The sequence below is a fragment of the Pelmatolapia mariae genome, linkage group LG8 (assembly GCF_036321145.2).
Source record: "Pelmatolapia mariae isolate MD_Pm_ZW linkage group LG8, Pm_UMD_F_2, whole genome shotgun sequence".
Classification (NCBI taxonomy): Eukaryota; Metazoa; Chordata; class Actinopteri; order Cichliformes; family Cichlidae; genus Pelmatolapia; species Pelmatolapia mariae.
The window spans coordinates 22,525,466-22,544,368 of record NC_086234.1 but is presented as its reverse complement, the minus strand read 5'-3'; the positions used below and the strand labels follow the sequence as shown (position 1 = coordinate 22,544,368).

Sequence of the window (18,903 nt, the reverse complement as noted above, 5' to 3'; positions counted from 1 at the left end):
CACCGTAGTATAAACAGTCATTCTTTTATTATAATATTTATGATATAATATCGTTATTACATGTATGGAAGCTGCTCATTTTTAATTATGCACTTAAAGTAAGCCTTTGAAAGCCAACTTTCAATGGGTTAGTACCTGAGGTGTAGAGAAATAAACGAACATTAGCTTGGCATTTCTTGAATCTGTACTTTTATTGTGACATATCTGATCACAGAATTATGACCTTGATCTTGGTGAGAGGGTCATTTTAGTGTTTGGTGGAATAACTCAGGTGTCTAATGTGTAAATAGGGGACCCAACCAAACTTTGCTTTTATGCAGGTCTGGGCTTGTAAAGCAAAGGTTTAATGTTTAACTGTAAACCTTCATGTTCTTCATGTTGGAGAGGAGGTAGGGATACAGCTGTGAGATGCAGTTATCATTTTTTTAAAACAACATTATTAGTGCATCTCAGAAAATTAGAATATTGTAAAAATGTTTGTTATGTCCCCACATTTAGTTCAAAAAGGCAAGCTTTCATTTATTATATATGCATTACATGTAAGGTGAAATATATTAAGTCTTTTCTCTGTTATAATTTATATTATTGCGTTTTTTGACTCACAAAAATCTTTTGAGTTTGATGAGTCCGCCAGTATCAATACTGTGTCTAGTTCAGCACATGCAACCACTGTTCAGTAGCTCAGCGATCTTCCCTAATCATGAGGAAGACTGCTGACTTGACAGCTGTCCAGATGACGATCATTGACAGATAAGCCACAGAAGGTCATTGCTGCATAGGCTGTAGGAAAAAGTGGACAAGCAAAAAGGATGACCAGTCTTCAGATGATTGTGCATTAGAAGTACTTTGCAATCAGTGGACTGTAGCTGGTGTTAGTGCATTAGGAGGCACCACAAGCAGACGTCTTCAGGAATAGCGGGGAACAGTCACACACTAATTTTTTGCACTTCATTTTGAAATTAAGGCCGTAGAGCACACGAGTCACATACAACTCACTTTGATCTTAGGTACGATGGCGCAGTGACATTACAGGATAAATGTGTAAAATTACAGAGTTTGGGTAGTTTATTGCCCAGGCTGTCCTGTAATTGTAAAAAAAATAAATAAATAAATAAATCATTAATTCACAGAAATGTTTCTTCTGTGAATTTCTTTTACTGTGGACAGAAAAATAAATAAATAAATGAAAAATAAAAAAAAAACTTACATGATTTAATTTTATAATTTGGTGTAGTATTAATGGTAATTTATTTATTTTGGGTGGTGGTGAGGTCTTTACCAATAGGGAAAGCTTTCAAACTTGTGAAAATACAGCTAAAAGTTCAAAAACTATCCTCCACTTTTCCAAAGTCTTTGCTGGGCTGATCCTGCTCCCTGGGCCTTATAGTTGTTTGGAGGAAGAGTGGGAGAGGCACAGAATCCAGTGGGAAGTTTCCACGGTCTGTGATGATGCTGATGTTGTTGGTGGCTGGCCCACTGTGTATTATGAAATCCAAAGTCAACACAATCGTCTTCATGGTTCCATCTGCTGACATGCTTTATGGAAACGCAGATCTCCTTTTCCAGTAGGACTTAGCGTCTACCTCCAATGCCAGAACTGCTACCGAATGTTGAACATCTTATTGTGCTTCATTGGCCAGCCAGCTCGCCTGACCTGAACCCTGTAGAGAATTCATCTACAGGGTTCAGTCAGTGTTAAGAGGAACATGACAAACACATGATTAAAAATACAGATGATCTGAAGGCTGCTGTCAAAGCCACCTGGGTTTCAGTAACACCTCAGCAGAGCCACTATGCACTAATGCAGCAGTTCTTGGTAAAGGAGTCCAAACAAAAAACTGAGTATAAGTGAACAAACTTTTCAAGAGAAATATAGTCTGAAAAACTGGATTTCTGATTTTCATGAGCTTACATGAAGATCATCAAGTTGGGGGAAAAAAAAAGATTTGAAATATTTCACTTGAAGTATGATGAATATATAAGGTATGAAGGCTTACATTCTTTGATGCACCACAATTTCCCTGTGAAATGAACAAATGTTCTAAAGGGCAACATGTCATTGTAAAAGTGAGACATACTTTCCACACACTCACTGAGGCCCAGAATAGCAGCATTATACTCTACATGTAACCCAACAATGACCATTTGAAAGCAAATACACACCCATTTAATACACCCACACACCAGCTTATACATAAAGTGCCAATATAAGCATTTTATTTCTATGGAAAAAAAAAATTACAGTGACAATCAGGGTCCTTTAATAGGAAGGGCTAAATGGATTGTCATGGCAAAAACAAAGAATAAAAAGGCAAATGCTGAGTGCAAATGTGCCACACTAGTCATGACGTGATTGGGCTGAAAACTCTCCACAAATTACCGACGATTGCTCGGCTTGGATATAACGAGGCGGTGAAGGCCAACAGCCTGCGCTGGAGTCACTCTAAAATAAGACATGCACCATTAAAATAAAGTAATCTTTTTTCCTATAAAAGTCACGTCATTTCAAACGTTTGTATAGAACATAAAGTCCTTGGCGGAAAAACTGAAAATATCATTACAGATTAGTTTCTTTGCGTACTGGATTTCTCGTCGGTGCTTTGGAATTAACCTCCTGAAGTGGCGCCAAACTGCACAGCCCCCCTGTCAATATTTCAGAGCAACGTATATCTATATGTTTCTTTCAATGTAAACAAGTTAAGGCCAATATTGTCGTCAACAGACAATACATTTATAGTAGCAAACAGTTTTAACAGTTGATAAATACGAAAGCTACAACAGCGGAATCTCTCATTAGGCTCATTTCACTACACTTTCCCACAGCACGCGTAAAGGCTGGACATTTGGGACACTTTCCGACCTACACTTTCTTTACCTGACACCTCCTACAGATCTTCAAGCTTTTTTTTTTGTTTCATTTCCCCTAAGCCACCAACAAAATCTTCCACACATTGAAACTTCACGCAACAGAGGCCGCTGCGTAAGACTTTGTGGGACAATCGGTGACATTCTCTCAGAGCTGTATTTTGGCAGGATATTTATGAGAGGATACGGAGAAGGAGAATCTCTGCATAGGCTGAGCTCCTGTGCTACTGAGGACTGCTGTGGTGGGGACACTCACAAGCCAAAGTAAGAGGTAGGGTGGGGGCTGCAGTGGGTTGATAACTGTTGTGTCATCTGCGTGAAAGATCACTTTGAAGACGTTTAACAAATGTTGGTGGCTCTGAGTAGAAGTTGGTGACGGAGGGAAACAAAATTATTTCCTCATATGCATGATCTCTTGTTAACTGGTGTATAGAGCCCGACTGGTATCTGACTTGACTGATATTTTTTAGACGACATTCACTTATTACAGATATCTCAGTATCAGTATATAAATGCCATCTGATATGTGCAGTAACCTTTGTTTTTGTTTTTTTAAATATTACTGTTTCTTTAAGGAAAATAATGGAGAAAGGGATGTGTCGGGCAATTATGGCGACATTACAGAGTTTTACACACTCCCATTCTTTTGCCTTTAATACAATACCATATTGCACCTCAGCAGATCTGAATTAACAACAAAAGGAATTCCTCCTCTAATTTGACACATGTATTTATATGCTGTATATGTATATGTAGAATACATATACATAAAAAAACGCAACCCATCAGGAACAAATCGGCCTCTACAAAATATGGTGAAGTTTTTTCATTTTGTAATATGGAACAGGCTTCGCTGGTACACTTTTATCTATCATTCAGACTTACATTTGAAATGTCACACTAACTTGATTATTATATGCTGATGTAAAAGAATCCTGCTAAAGGTAAACACCACCTTTTCGGATATGCAGACTTAACTCTGTTGCAGTGATACTCTAACTTTGGGAGCAGCCAGGTTGAAGATACAAACTAAAACTAACTTATATAAATGTGATTTGTTTTTGTTTTTTTAGGGAAACTGGACAAACTGAAGGTTGATGACTCTTGTGCTGACCAGTGTTTAAGCTAAATTAAAGCTGCACCCATTTTGATTAATGATTGATTTAAAAGGAAAAAACAGTCATGGGGCATTGGCTTCTTAATCAAGGCATGCCATAAGAAGTTTGAGACTTCATTATGAACAATCTGAAAAGAAAAACTGGATAGGTGATGATGGTGTGTCTTGCTTGACTGAAAATTAGGCAAACATCCACTAGAGGGTCTACTTGGCCAGGGTGCTGTTGCATTGCTTTGTTGCCATATAAAAGTGTTGTGTCGGCAGAGCCTCCGCAGCAAAGGCTCTGTCTGTGCCAGAAATGTTTGGGAGGTGTTGAAGTATACAAAGTTGGCAACGTGATCACTCACCGATTCTTACCAGTGACGTGAAAAAGACAGAGAGATGGAGTCACGCTGAGGCAACGAAGGGCACGCTTTGGTGAAAGTGATACGGACAAAGAGAAAGAGAGCTTTACAACACGAAGGGAGGGACACAAACACAAAGACACATCAGTGAACGTCATGACCGAAGCGGGGAGGATCACTGAAGGAGACGGGCACATGAACATAGCATTTTTCATAAAGCCTGAACTCGAATGACTTTGGAAACTAGAAAAGTAAAAAAGGGAAAAAAACAAAAGCAAAAGATCAAAACTGACATTGAAAATATGCATCAATATAAAAAAAATCCACAAGAATAGCAGAAACAGGATAACCCTTCAGAAGTCTTAGCTGTGTCGTGAGAAAGAGCTGTGATTCTTTGATTCTCCCTGTATGTTAAGTGTTTGCTTCCTTCATTGCATTGTATCTCGCCAGATAATTGTCCAGCAATGGCTGTGTAAACAAAACCTCCAAAAAAGGTGTGTGTGTGTGTGTAGTAGATATATATCTGCAAGTGTGCATCAAAGGGGTTTGGCTGAGCACAACAATGCTAGTTCCTCTTCCGTTTATTCTGCGATTGGACTGCTGGCCCAGTTAGAGCTGTGATAGGCTGGTTAAACCCTTAGCCATCAGATCGCCATGTCTGGTGTGCCTCCACTTCCTCTGAGACGACTAGCAGGAGTTCACAGTTCTTCCCTCGTAGCTGCTGGTGGAGAAACTTCCTGAGAATGTGATAAAAATCAAACACAAGAATTACATTTTTTTAAAATTAAAGTGAAAGTGATTAAAGTGAAACAACAACAACAACAAAATTAACAAGTGGTACACTGATGTAAAGCTTCAATGAATTATTTTTTAGCCCAGCAGAACAAGTTGTAAACCACAAACTGGAGATGTAGCGATAGACCAGCATTTTTGGCCCTAACCAGTGACCCGCCAGTCAGCTTCACATACACTACCGTGAAAGGTTTTAGAACACCCCAATTTTTCCAGTTATTTATTGTAATTCAAGTTGTTCAAGTTCAATGAATAGCTTGAAATGAACTGCCAGAGGTTAAAAAAAAGTTAAGGTTACCCAAAACTAAAAAAATAATGCAATTTTAAATGAATTATACTAAAAGGCCTTTTTCATGGAACACAAAATGGGTTAACAAATTAAACTGTTCTGCAGCAACGGAGGTTTATCAAGCCTTGAAACCTGGTGTTCCAACCCTCTGTCTACATAAACACTGGAACACACTGTGGACCCATACCTTCTTGAGCATCGGTTGAACCATATTGTGCTGCATAAAATAGTGTGTTGCTACAAAAATGGTGAGAAAAAGGCAATTAATAATGGAAGAGAGACAGACCATCATAACACTTAAATATGTGGGTCTTCCCTACAGAGAAATTGCAAAGGAAGTCAAGGTGTCCGTGAGTACAGTTTCCTTCACCATCAAAATGCACTCAGAAACTGGGGCAAACTCTGACAGGAAGAGGTCTGGCACACCCAAAGCCACACCTGAATCAGAGGACAAGTTTTTGAGAGTTAACAGCTTGCAGGTGGCTCAGAGGACAACAGCTTCAAGCACAGCTTAATAGTGGTCGTAGTAAGCAAGTCTCAGTTTGAACTGTGATGAGGAGACTTCGAGCAGACAAGTTGCAGCAAGAAAAATATTGCTAAGATGTCAGATTAAGACAAAGAGGTTTGCCTGGCCATGAAACATTGCCAATGGACCACTGAAGACTGGAAGAAGGTATTATGGACTGGATCAAAATTTGAAATCATCACACAGGATATTTGTACGGCATCGAGTAGGCGAAAGGACAACTGTCAAACATGGAGGAGGAAGTGTGATGGTCTGGAGCTGTTTTGCTGGACCCAGTGTCGGTGACTTGTACAAAGGGTTACCACAGCGCCATGCAGTACCCTCTGGTATGCACCTAGTTGGTCAGGGGTTCATCCTACAGCAAGATGATGACCCAAAACATAAGTCCAAGCTATACCAGAGCTACCTCAGGAAAAAAGAACAAGACGGTAAGCTTGAAAACATGGAGTGGCCAGCACAGTCTCCAGACTTAAAGCCCATCAAGCTGGTTTGGGATGAACTGGACAGAAGAGTGAAAGCAAAGCAACCTACTGCCACACATTTATGGGAACTTCTGCAACAGATATGGTAAGAACTTTCTGAAGAATATTTGATTTCTATTGTAGAAAGAATGCCACGGGTGTGTTCAGCTGTTATATTTGCCAAAGGTGGCTACTTTGATGAGTCAAAAGTTTAGAATACATTTTGGTCTATAAATTGATTCCATGATTTTTTTTTTAACTCCAATTGCTTATTTGTACTATGCTGCAATGAGACATTAAACTGCATAATTTTCAATCCTAAAACATTTGACTGGTAGTGTATGTCTGATTAAACCGTGTCTCTTACATGCATGTTCAACTTGTACACAGAGGCTCAGGCAAATAGTCTTTTGCACATTTACAACCACATGCTAACATGTTGTTTTTTTCCCTTTTTTTAATCTTTATATTTTTAGTGTACACTGAGGGCCATGGGAGCATTGCGATTTCAAATTCCTGTGTATAACTCTACATATGGTCTTTAACAATAAAGCTGACCTTGATTTGACTTTGTTAGTATGTGTATAGAATGGGCAATGTCACCAAGTTTGTCAGAGTAAACCACGGTGTGCCCACCACGAGACTGCTCATAACAACAAACCTAATCAAACACTTGAATTACCCTTGACCAGCTGAACATGGACATTTTAAAAAAGCTAACAAAGGAAAAGCGATTAAAGTGAAAGCAATCCAGAGCTTAGAGTCAGCCTCGGTATGATCAGTGAAAAACCCCCAAAAAACATTAAAAGAGCCAACTAGGAAAACTTCTTTGGTTAAATGTAAAGTATATATATCAATATTTGTTATTGATATATACATATCAATAACATATCAAATATACAGTTAAGCCCAAAATTATTCATACCCCTGGCAAATTTTGACTTAAAGTTACTTTTATTCAACTAGCAAGTTATTTTTTGACTGGAAATGACACAGGCGTCTCACAAAAGATAATAAGATGATGTACAAGACGCATCATTGTGGAAAAAAAATATTTCTCAGCTTTTATTTACATTTGAGCAAAAAGTATCATGTCCAGAATTATTCATACCCTTCACAAACTGTCACAGTCTCTGGGAAAATCCAAAGTTCCATCCATTCCAAATAGTCAAAGCTGTTCTAAAGCATCCTAATTACCCTGATTAATTGGAAATAGCTGTTTTGATCAACTCAACAGGTGAAAAACAGCAGCTCTCTGCAGGTGGTCTGTGGACATTCATGGCTAAGACAAAGGAACTCAGTGAGGACCTGCAGCTGTGCATTGTGGCTGCTCACAAGTGAGGAATGGGCTACAAGGCCATATCCAAATGTTTTCAAGTTCCAGTGGCCACAGTGCAAAGTATTATTAAAAAATACAAGATGTTCCGCACTGTGGAAAATCTCAGAGGACGTTGTCGGAAGCCAAAAGTGAAACCTGTGCTGGCCAGGAGAATAGTGAGAGAGGTGAAAAAGAATCCAAGGATCACCACCAAGGCCATTCTGGTGAATCTGGGCTCTGCTGGTGGCAATGTCTCAAGCCAGACAGTCCAACGGACACTGTTGGGTTCCACGGATGCAGACCAAGGAAAACGCCACTTCTCCAGGCACTTCTAAGGCATGCAAAAGCTCATTTGGCCTTTGCAAATGCTCATCTGGACAAAGAAGAAGGTTTCTGGTCTTCAGTGTTATGGTCAGATGAAACAAAAATTGAATTATTTGGTCACAATGATGTTGGCATCATTGTGATCATTTGGCATAAAAATGGAGAAGCCTTCAACCCAAAGAACACCATCCCCACTGTCAAACATGGTGGTGGGAACCTAATGCTTTGGGGGTGTTTTTTAGCCAATGGACCATGGAACCTAATCACAGTAAACAGCACCATGAAAAAAGAGCAATACATGAAGATTCTCAACAACAACATCAGGCAGTCTGCAGAAAAACTTGGCCTTGGGAACCAGTGGACATTTTAGCACGACAATAACCCAAAACATACAGCAAACGTGGTGAAGAAATGGTTAGCAGACAACAACATTAACGTTTTGCAGTGGCCTAGCCAGAGTCCTGACTTGAATCCAATTGAGAATCTGTGGAGGGAGCTAAAGATCAGAATGATGGCAAGAAGACCCTCCAACCTGAAAGATTTGGAGCTCATTGCTAAAGATGAATGGGCAAAAATGCCTGTGGAGACATGCAAAAAGCTGGTCTGCAATTATAGGAAGCGTTTGATTGCTGTAATAGCCAATAAAGGCTTTTTTCTATTGATTATTGAGAAGGGTATGAATAATTCTGGACATGATACTTTTTGCTAAAATATAAATAAAACCTGAGAAATATTTTTTTCCACAATGATGCCTCTTGTACATCGTCTTATTATCTTTGGGGAGACACCTGTGTCATTTCTGCTCAAAAAAGAACTTGCTTATTGAACAAAAGTAACTTTAAGTCAATATTTGGCAGGGGTATGAATAATTATGGGCTTAACTGTATCAGGTAAAAGTGGGTGTACAACAACCCATTTTAAGTTAATTATTAGTTAATTAGTTAATTATTTGTACCTCTTCTTAGTAGCAGGGCTCTTTATTTTTATTGCTTAGGGGAGAGACGATCCTGCAACGCGTGCACCAGGTATAGCGGAATGGTTCGGTTTGTCCCCAGTATACCTTTTTTGCTTTCTTCTGACCACTACTCATGCTAGGGCCTTCATCTGGGTTGGAATTTTCTCCAGGACGCAGGTCAGATTGACTACGTTTTCTTTTAAAATATTTATCTATTGCTATTACACGCTGCATTATCTCACATGACTATTATGTAATTTCTTCTTTATCTTCTTCTGTTTTACTGGCAGTTGGCACCCATTTAATTAGAGCAGGAAGTTGTACTTTCCTCTAGTGGAAGAGAATGTACCTGTTCTGCCCGTTATTCACACCGATCGCTGAGAGTACTAATCAGGTGGAACCAGATTATCTTCCACAGCACACCTGATCATTTCTCGCGGCACACAGTGGTTGGGAAACACTGGTCTACAAGACACAGCCCTCTGCCCTGACCTCTGTCTACACTTTCTGATGAGTTTATAATCTCACTCATTCATTTCAGGACATATGTAATAAAACATTAAGACTACATGGTAAAGTTAGGTCATTCTAAGTAAGTAGCACGAGGTTTTATCACTATAATAGATGGCTAGAACATTTTGTGGATCAACATGGCTGTCTTGGGCCTTTACAGATCCTTTAGTCATCTAGAATCGTTATGAGGTACATTTCGTCATGAGATGATGAGCTTGAGGGTCCGTGCGGCTGTCCGCGTGCCTCTATCGTCCACAGATTTTACATTACAATGCAATAACTATGCATGCACCCCAGGCAGCAGACTTCAAAGAACTACAACAGGAATAACTACTCAGCTGTGATGCATTAGTTGTCCATGTACATGCAGAGCACCATCAAGGCTTCACACTTACTTCTAACATGGAGCTAACTGTACATTTCTCAGCTAGATCCTCTCCACTGGCACACCTATTAGTTTTTAAAACTTTATGACAACAAAAGTATAAAACAACACAGCTGCTGCTGCTACACATGCACACACTCCCCATCCCTCTCACCTGAGCTCATCCGGATTGCCAATTGGTTGAGGGCTACGTAGCTTGGAGTCCAAGTTGTAGTAGACTCCTCCCACCTCTCTGACGCCTATCCAGTGCTGGCGCTTAAGCGGCAACCGGAGGGGCCCCCAGCGCAGATTGGACGGTACGTTCAGGATGAAGCCCTCCACGTTGGACAGTTCAATATTGCCAACATCCCTAAAAAATATATATATTTTTAATAATAATAATAACAATAACAACAACAATAATAATAATAATAATAATACTAATAATACATATATATTACATGACTATTTGAAAATATTTGTATTTACTTTTTTTAAAGATTATTTTTTTGGCCTTTATTGGATAGAGACAGTGTAGATTGAAAGTAAAGTGGGGACTGAGAGAGGGGAAGACAAAGGGCTGCGGGTGGGACTCGAACCCGGGCCTACTGCTCTCCAGCCATACAGCATTTTTGTTACCTGTCATTATTTGGGCTTGCATTTACTTGAGCAAAATATATATATATTTTTTACATTGAAACTTTCAGCTATGTTCAGATAAAATGCACTTACAAGTGTAGTCACAACACAAAGGTCCATTCTAAGTCAGGAAGTCCAGAAAAAAAACCCCTGTGATAAACCATCCACAGTAACAATCACAAGCAAAGCTATTCAGCTATGTACAGGACATAGCAAGAGACTGCGTAGAATACCAGAGAGAAGCATTCTTGCAGCCAGAAGTTTAAACAAACCAGGGAGGCATATTCATTTTCAAATGAAACAAACAGGTTATATAACATACATGCTCACGGCACTTCAAAGCACTCTTGATTTTGTCAGTTCCCATTGATGACTGTAACGAACACTGTGTAACTCAACTGCGCTGACCTTTGTGCAGATTGAGTAGCGACATGTGTTGCAAACTTTGCATCTGTCAAAATTCAAAACTGTCATTAACTGGCAAACGAAGACTGAAGTGGAGACTTTGAAGTTTCAGTGCTTGAATGCCTGCCACACCTACGCTCCAGTATCAGAGCACACTTCTAAACACAGTTGACTGTACACTGATGATAATACTACACGAGGACCCTGTTCAACCAATCAGATTTAATAAAAACTCAAAGTTTGTGGGTTTTCTGCTCCAGAAAGAGGGCTAACTTGAACCCTGGGTCTATTATTGGAGTAACAGACTCTGAGACCGCTGGCAGGTTTTCTTCAACAAACTCTGAGCACATACTGAAATGTATTAATTAAAGAAGTTTACAAACATTATAATCCCACTGATATGTTAGCTTAGTACTTGTTCTATTTAACCTGAGTGCTTATATAATTGATCTGTTCATCTGTGATTGGACAATAAGTCAGCTCTGAGGCTGTCTGGTCAGGGTTCTCGCTGAGGGACATTCATATTTCTGGATTAAAATGAAGGCTCTGCGTTTTCTTTACCCAATGGTGGTACCTTTTTTTTTTTCCATTTCATTGCTGAACTGCTAGAAAAAAACTCAGAGTTTGTTAAACCTGCTCTGTGGATCAGGGCACCAGATTTCCTTGTCTTATCAATCACTTGTCCTCTCATAAGTGACCTTATTATCTTGCTCCCTTCCAAAAATAAATGATATTTATAAATACTCCAGCTGTGGGTTGGAGCTTTTAAGCACACTTTTTTCACCGTGGTCCAAATACATAAAAATATCTTGGCTGCAAGTGTTTACCGCATCAAAAATCCCCTGTGAGTAGAGTTATAAAAACAGCCTCAGGTCACAGGAACGTCATAAACATAACCAAAGAATAAAAAGAAGTCATGTCTTCTCTTGTCGAGAAATCCAAAATGAGAGAGCGCTTAAGTGCTAGTCCATTCATCGCGTTGTTTTCTTGCCTCAGTCTCCGGTTGACGTGCCAGCAACCGAATGTTTACAACATGTAAGCATGTAAAGCCTTAGTTACATGCAAAAAAGGGGTGAATCTCCACTGTGTTATGCCAAACAACAACAGCGCGCATCTGCAGAAGCTCAAAAAGAGAAAAACAGGAATGGGTTTTATCGATATAGCAAGTCTGTGTTTGGTGCTGCTGTCAACAGTCATGTAAGACCGATAATGAAGGAAGCAGGAATGCTGATAAAACCGACTCTTAAACTTTATCAACCACAGGAAGCGCTGACTAATCACAGGGATCACTCAGGACCCTGCTGATGAGGTGGTTGAGGAGCAGATGAAAACAAGGGGTGCCTCCTTTTTAGTATTTGCAATATATGTGCACTCTAGCGAGATAAGAGAGGAACAAGTGTAAACAAGTACAGATAAGCAACAATAGACTGATTGCTTTTCTTTGGTTTGGGCTTCCTCGGCCTCACATTGACTATTTTGGGAAACAATCAGGGGTAGAAGTCATGAGGCAAATTGCAGTTACAACGTAAGCAAATGGAAATAAATCTATTAAATCAATACTTCTACTAGATTAAATATGATTTATCCATGCTAAGGCTTCTTTTGTTGCTACTCCTACATACCTTCTTTTATCCCACCAAACTGCCTCAAACCCTCGGGTCTGCAGGGCTGCCATAATGACATTGACGTCATAGTTCCCGTTTCCCAGCACGCTCTTCTTGTGAGGCGTCACCATAGTGCTGGGAGAGAGCCTGCAACAAGTTGACAAAAGGGATCGTCCACAGATCACTTAGTCAGATTGTATTTGCGAAACATTTTATGCACACCTTAACACTTTTAATCCACATACTGTCTCACCTCTGGTAGATCTCCTGCAGGGTGTCCCGGCTGAAGGCTGTCCCATCCTGGAAGACGTTATTGAGTGCGTGCAGGGCACACAGTTCCCGCCGCTGCTTTTCGTGATAAATGGCCGGAGGCACCAAAGAAGCTTGGGGAGGAGCTGGCGAGGTGAGCGAAGAAGAGGACGATGAGAGATCTTGCTGCTGAGTTTCCCTGGGATCCCTGGACCTCTTCTCCTCTGCTCCCACCACTGCCTCCCCTCCTCCTCCTCCTCCTCCTCCTCCTCCTCCACTTCCTCCACCACCTTTCTGTTTGCTGACCTTCCAGGGCATGCACCCCAGCTCCTGCAGGCTGCCTCGCCCCTTCCCCTTCCACTCACCGGCTGGATAAGGAGCACTTCCCATCCCTGGATGTTCACCACCGCCAGCACTGTCGCCGCCCCCACCTCCACCGGTACCTCCTTCAGCTCCACAACTACTAATGTCAGGACACTACTTGAGCATCATGACAACCATTTGCGTGATAACCTCTCAGCCACTTGGAAGAGAGGAGCTTGTATCTGGAGGGAGGGTAAATGAGACCTGCGGCTCTCAAACACCGCAAAACCTTCTTTCTGTCTCTTTCCCACTAAAGGACAGATGTGCAGAAAGATCGCTATGAGTGACCAAGTATAACCAGCAAAGATACTCTAGATGCTCCAAAATGACAGACTAGTCCTCCAACAGCACAGCGGTGTCATCAATCATAGTGCCGTCACTCTTTGCGTTTTCCACTTCCTCCATCCTCTATGTGCTGACAGCTCTTTCCATCTAAAGCCTATAGCTTAGCAGGTCTTTCCATCCTCCAAGACTTGCTGACCGCAAAGCTACAGTTCCACAGGAACAGAGGAGTCACACACTGTGGAGAAAAATACAGTCAATAAGCAACTGAAATGCAAAAAATAAATACATTGTATTAAAAAGGAAAGGAAAGTCACGTGTTTTTCCTCATAATTTAGCTATTACACATAATAACACAAGTCCCCAAATCACACCTCGGATATGGTTGGTTAAAGAACAGCTGCCAAATCGGCCTAAACAACACGGTGAAGCACCACTGAATACGCTGTTACATTATTTAGAGCTTCAGTATGTTGTTGGTCAGCAGAGCCCAAATGAAGGGAAGGTAAACATTTCGAGCAGCTTTGAACTGGATAGAGGAAGCAAGCTGTTCACTGAGCTAGCAACATTTGACAAGAGCTACACGTTAATGTGAAGCTTACACAGCGTTAAGGAGACATAGCAAATATATTCCCCTAAAAGCAGGCATGTACAGAAGGTTTTAATCCGTGTTAGCAGCAGATATCTGGCGTTGGTCTTATTGCTGCTCTACGTGACTCCGTGTCTCCAGCAAACACAACCACAACGCCTCCTTTTATGATTTATAACTTCATTTTCTCTCGCCGACCACTTCCCCGCCCGTTACCTGCCGCTGGTGTCACAGCTGGGCTGCCGTAAACCGGTCTAAAACCCGAGTCTCCTCTGTCCTTTTTCCCCTAAAGGGTGCTCAGACCTTTGTCTTTGCCACTTTTTTCCTGTTGTGGCTCTCTCCTGTCTCTTTCTCCGTCCGTGCAGTCGCGGACATGCGCAGTAGCGCCTCCCTGGCTCCATATTGCTGTCACCGCCTGCGTCAGTAGACTGGAGCAGATCCTCCCCTGAGACTGCGAAAGCCTACCTTTTCCACTTTGTTCTCACCTGTTGTTCGCTTTTCATCACATGGCTGCTGCACAAAGGGTTTAAATACGTATAAAAATATGTTTTACCATAGGAAACATCACCTGCTGTCTTCTTAAAGCAATTCCAGTTCTTAAACTTCTTAAACTACTTCATGAATGGGTCACACAAATGAGGACCGCTTTAGCCTCCTTTAGCTTATTGTTTAGCTTTGTCGTTTTTGATTTAGTCTCACAACATAAAATTTGCCGGTCTGTAAATACTTAAGCTGCTTAAAAGTTAGATATTTTCACTTGGTGGGAACTTAAAAAGAAAAAAAAAGTCTATTTCAGTTAAACAAACTAATGCCATATGCCTATGTCCATGTTCACTGGTTGAGTAAATTAATATGACGGCTAAGTTTGAAATTTGTTTTGGTACAAAACCTTCCCAAGAGGTTGATTCTGTTCATCTGGACGTAGCGTTTTCAGTGGGAGAAACGTTTTGTCACTCATCCAAGTGACTTCTTCAGTCTCAGCTGACTGCAGTTTTCCCCAACCTTATAAACAGTACCTTTGCACAATGACTGCAGCACCACTGAATGAACAATGGGCTGTGAGGTCAGCTCCTTGATCACTGGCTGGGGAAAACTTGCAGTCAGCTGAGACTGAAGAAGTACAATGGACTGAAAACGCTATGTCCAGATTAACAGAATCAACTTTTTGGGAATTCCTTACCTGGATGATCGAGCATGCATCAAGATGTTACAAAAACTTGATAAAAAGGATAACAATATCCAAATTGCAGCGTTGGATTTCAAATGAAGTGAATGTTTTTACATTATGAGAAGCAGATATCAGTTTAAACCCATAGTCATTAATATGTTGGAGAGCTCAAGTTGAACAATATGTGAAACAAATTCACAGGAAACAATTGATGTGAAACACAAGACTGCCTCTGAAGCAGTCTTAACATGATGGCCTTCTTGTGTTGTCCTTCATTAAAGAAAAGAACTGTCTCACCCCTTTATTTATTTTACTGACATTTAAAGGGACACAGGAGTTTTCTCTCTTAATTTAGCATTTCGATTTGAAGCTACTCTTTCGCAATCACCACCAAGCACCAGGCATCAAACCAACATTTATGACGTTAAACACATACCAGTTGAACTGTACCTCAAAAAACCCCACCAAAGGACGCCCTCTCTAAAGTAAAAGCAGCGCAGACAGTGTGTTGCATTGTCACAGGAATTTGCATAGTCAGTTGGTGAAGCAGAGGACACCTTAATATATATATTTTCATGCTTCCTCCTGATTTGCATATAAGCTGCTGGAATTGCAGCTCACACTACACCCATTAGAAAGCTGATCAGTTCATTTGTATATTTGCTTATCACCGAGAATAGTCAATAAACACAGTTTTCACTTTATACGTGTTGTTTTGTTACTCTTTATAGAATTTTATCAGAATTTTATCATCTGTTCCTCTGATAATGTTTGATTAAAGCAGGGGGCAATCCGTTAAGTTTGTGCTGAAGGAAGAGTGAAATGATGTGTGAAGGCCCCCTTTTGTGTGAGATTGAACAGATACTGAAGGAGAAACCCTGAGTTAACAAAGTTTTTTTGTGATAAAATGTTTATTGTGTTTAGACAAATGTAAAAATATAATAAAAGAGTAAGGGAAAAAAGAAAGAAGGGGGAGGGGAACAGACAGAGAGGCACTGAGTACAATACAGACTTCAAATTTTACGCAAAATCTTCTTTAGCTTTGTGGGTTCGGGCTGTGGACAGTTCAAGATAAGCAACATCCATGAAAATGAGCAACCACTGCTGCCAAATGAGCAACCGAAGCTTCCTCCGTGTGGAAATCAACTTTGTAGCAGCTATTAAACCAGCTAAAAACACACTTTTCTGAGCCTCATGCACTCTTAATTGACACAAATCCCTTAAAATTGAAAAAAAAATCGGGAAATGGAGCTGAAATATGTTATAAAGTAGAAAGATTTTCTTTAAACATTTCCAAAACGTGGACACTGCAGGACTTTCCCATACCATGTCATAAAAGGTGGGTTGGCAAAGTCAGCCTTAAGTTTCATACTATAAAATCTTTGTGAAGTCATATATGTCCTATGTACAAAATAAAGGAATGTATTTGTTGATTATTAGGGTTCCTGGAGGACTGTTTAACGATGTCCCAAACACTGTCCCAGTAAAACTAGTGCTGAGGTCCTAAATATCTGTGCACCATAATGAATCCACTGGCAATGGAAGGTTTGTTCCTTTTCAATTTAATTTGGAAACTCTATGACCGTACCATTGACTTTAACAAATGAAGTTGATAACAACCATAGACGATACTCGTTATTTCTGAACAGGATTGCCGGCTAATGTAAAGAAAGTCTGGTTGTGTTGAATTTGCTTTGTAGTATACCTCTTGGGTATCATAAGAAGTAAAAATAAAACAGTACTGAATTTCAGTTCATGGTGGTTTCGAAACCTCACTCTTTCAGGTTAAAGTCCTGGTATAATGAGCCCTGACTTCATGTAACGCTTTAGTTTTTCTACATGTGGAGCTGCAAACCGTGCTGTGCATCAGCAAAGGCCGGCATCGCAGAGACTGGAGGATGATTTCCAAATCTCATCTGAACTGGCGACACAGATCAGGTGTCTATGCTGTGAATTTGTAACGGTAATATACTGAGTTCTTCACCTGTAAATACAGACCTCATTGTCTGCTGCGCGAATGACTTGGCATTTACTGTAAAAGTCAGTTTCGAATGACTGTTTTCGAATTTGCATGTGTACTGTGGAATAACATTTGTGCTTCTCCTCTTGCTTTTTAGCTTTGCTGATTTTGTATTCAGAGAGGATATGAAAATGAGAAATGCTACAGAGCAAAGAGCAAACAAATTTCCAAGAAGTGTGTACGTGTTATACAGTTTTAAAAGAAATACATACAAATAAATGCAGACTTACAATAGGTGAAGGTTAAGAGCTTGATGAAAAATGGAGGAGCTGAACCTGAGGCACAGGTAAAAATTAAAGACTGAGAAATGTTCGAGGGAAGGAGGGAGGCAGAGGAAGCGGCAGCCTCCTCTTCTCTTCAGTTGCCCAAACACTTCTTATTCTTGTGAATCCAGCTCCACAAACCTTAATTGTCATCTTTCTCTTTCTTGTTCAACGCGTTTTCTTTATATTTTTTCTTTTTATTACTATGCATTCTTTTATCTTTTTCCCCTTGTGCTCCACCTCCATCTGTTCTATCTCCCTTATTTTGAAAACCCTGGAGCATTTTTTGGGGATGTTCTTTCTTAGGCAGCATTCCTGCAGCTCTTGATTCTTCTGCTCCAGGTTTTCCTTCTCCTTTTCAATTACTTCTTGTCATGCTCATGTTCTTTCTACCGTACGTTCCCTGCCATTTATTATACTTATGTAGAAGTATTCTTTCTTCTTCTGCACCTGTTTACTCCTTTACTTTTTTTTTAGTCTGGTCTTCATATTTTTGCTGCAGTTCCTTATACTTTTCTCTCACTTCTTTATTCAGATGCAGTTCTTCTATCTGCCAGAAGTTTTTGAACTAACACATTCACGGTCTTCATCCTTTGCTGTAACAAATCCCCTTCTGTGTTTTATATGTATGCCTTGGATCACTATCTGCTTGGCCGAATGGTAGCATTTGGCAGAAAGTATTTTGGAAGACATCCAGGTAAATATTTCCATGTACTGCATAGGTGATGAAGCGGACGACACATTGACAGACAGCAACAACATGCTGCAATGGCAGATGATATCCACAGCTTTTTCATCGGCAAGACAAATGTCATTTGTGAATGGGTACACCTTAATATGACAAAATGGTTCATAATGAAGTAATCAGAGACAGGCTGGTTGTAGGGCTCGCCGATATACGCACCAGCACATGTAGCTGGATGAGGATCTCGCACTAGCCAGAGCAATCCAGACGGCAAGACAGACAGCAACAGTAAAACAACGACAGAGTGACTTATATAAGAATACTGTGTGCAAAAGAGAGACATGCTTGGTAGGACGAGTAATGAGCAGAGTCGAACAGACTTATTTGTTTTTGTATTTCAGAGACAAAAACAAGTAAGACAAATAAACACAACCGTGGACATGTAGAGACAAGCATAGTATTACAAATATGGGAAAATTCCCTTACATGCCTAAGAGTAAAGTGTAAAGCAAGGGATATTATGGTAAATGGCCTGTATTTATATAGCGCTTTACTTAGTCCCTAAGGAGCCCAAAGCGCTTAAACTACATTCAGTCATCCACACATTCACACACTGGTGATGGCAAGCTACATTGTAGCCACAGCTGCCCTGGGGCGCACTGACAGAGGCGAGGCTGCCGGACACTGGCGCCACCGGGCCCTCTGACCACCATCAGTAGGCAACGGGTGAAGTGTCTTGCCCAAGGACACAACGACCGAGACTGTCGG

The 18,903-nt window shown here is 40.5% G+C and overlaps 1 protein-coding gene across 1 annotated transcript; it reads right to left on the bottom strand.

The window, feature by feature from the left end:
• Nucleotides 1–1,234: 1,234 nt before the first annotated feature.
• josd1 (Josephin domain containing 1) lies at nucleotides 1,235–14,353 on the bottom strand. The gene is made up of 5 exons (XM_063481569.1): nucleotides 14,216–14,353; nucleotides 12,770–13,648; nucleotides 12,535–12,663; nucleotides 10,044–10,238; nucleotides 1,235–5,063 (listed from the first exon to the last, which is right to left on the bottom strand). Exons 2-5 carry the CDS (start codon nucleotides 13,153–13,155, stop codon nucleotides 4,964–4,966), a joined length of 810 nt encoding a protein of 269 aa, XP_063337639.1. The 5' UTR covers nucleotides 13,156–13,648; nucleotides 14,216–14,353; the 3' UTR covers nucleotides 1,235–4,963.
• Nucleotides 14,354–18,903: the final 4,550 nt, after the last annotated feature.

Coding starts and splice junctions, on each gene's coding strand:
- josd1 (XM_063481569.1), bottom strand. CDS start 13,155: ATGGGAAGTGCTCCTTATCCAGCCGGTGAGTGGAAGGGGAAGGGGCGA. Junction 12,664..12,769: donor CTGCAGGAGATCTACCAGAG/GTGAGACAGTAT, acceptor AACTTGTTGCAG/GCTCTCTCCCAGCACTATGG. Junction 10,239..12,534: donor GTTTGGTGGGATAAAAGAAG/GTATGTAGGAGT, acceptor TATATTTTTTAG/GGATGTTGGCAATATTGAAC.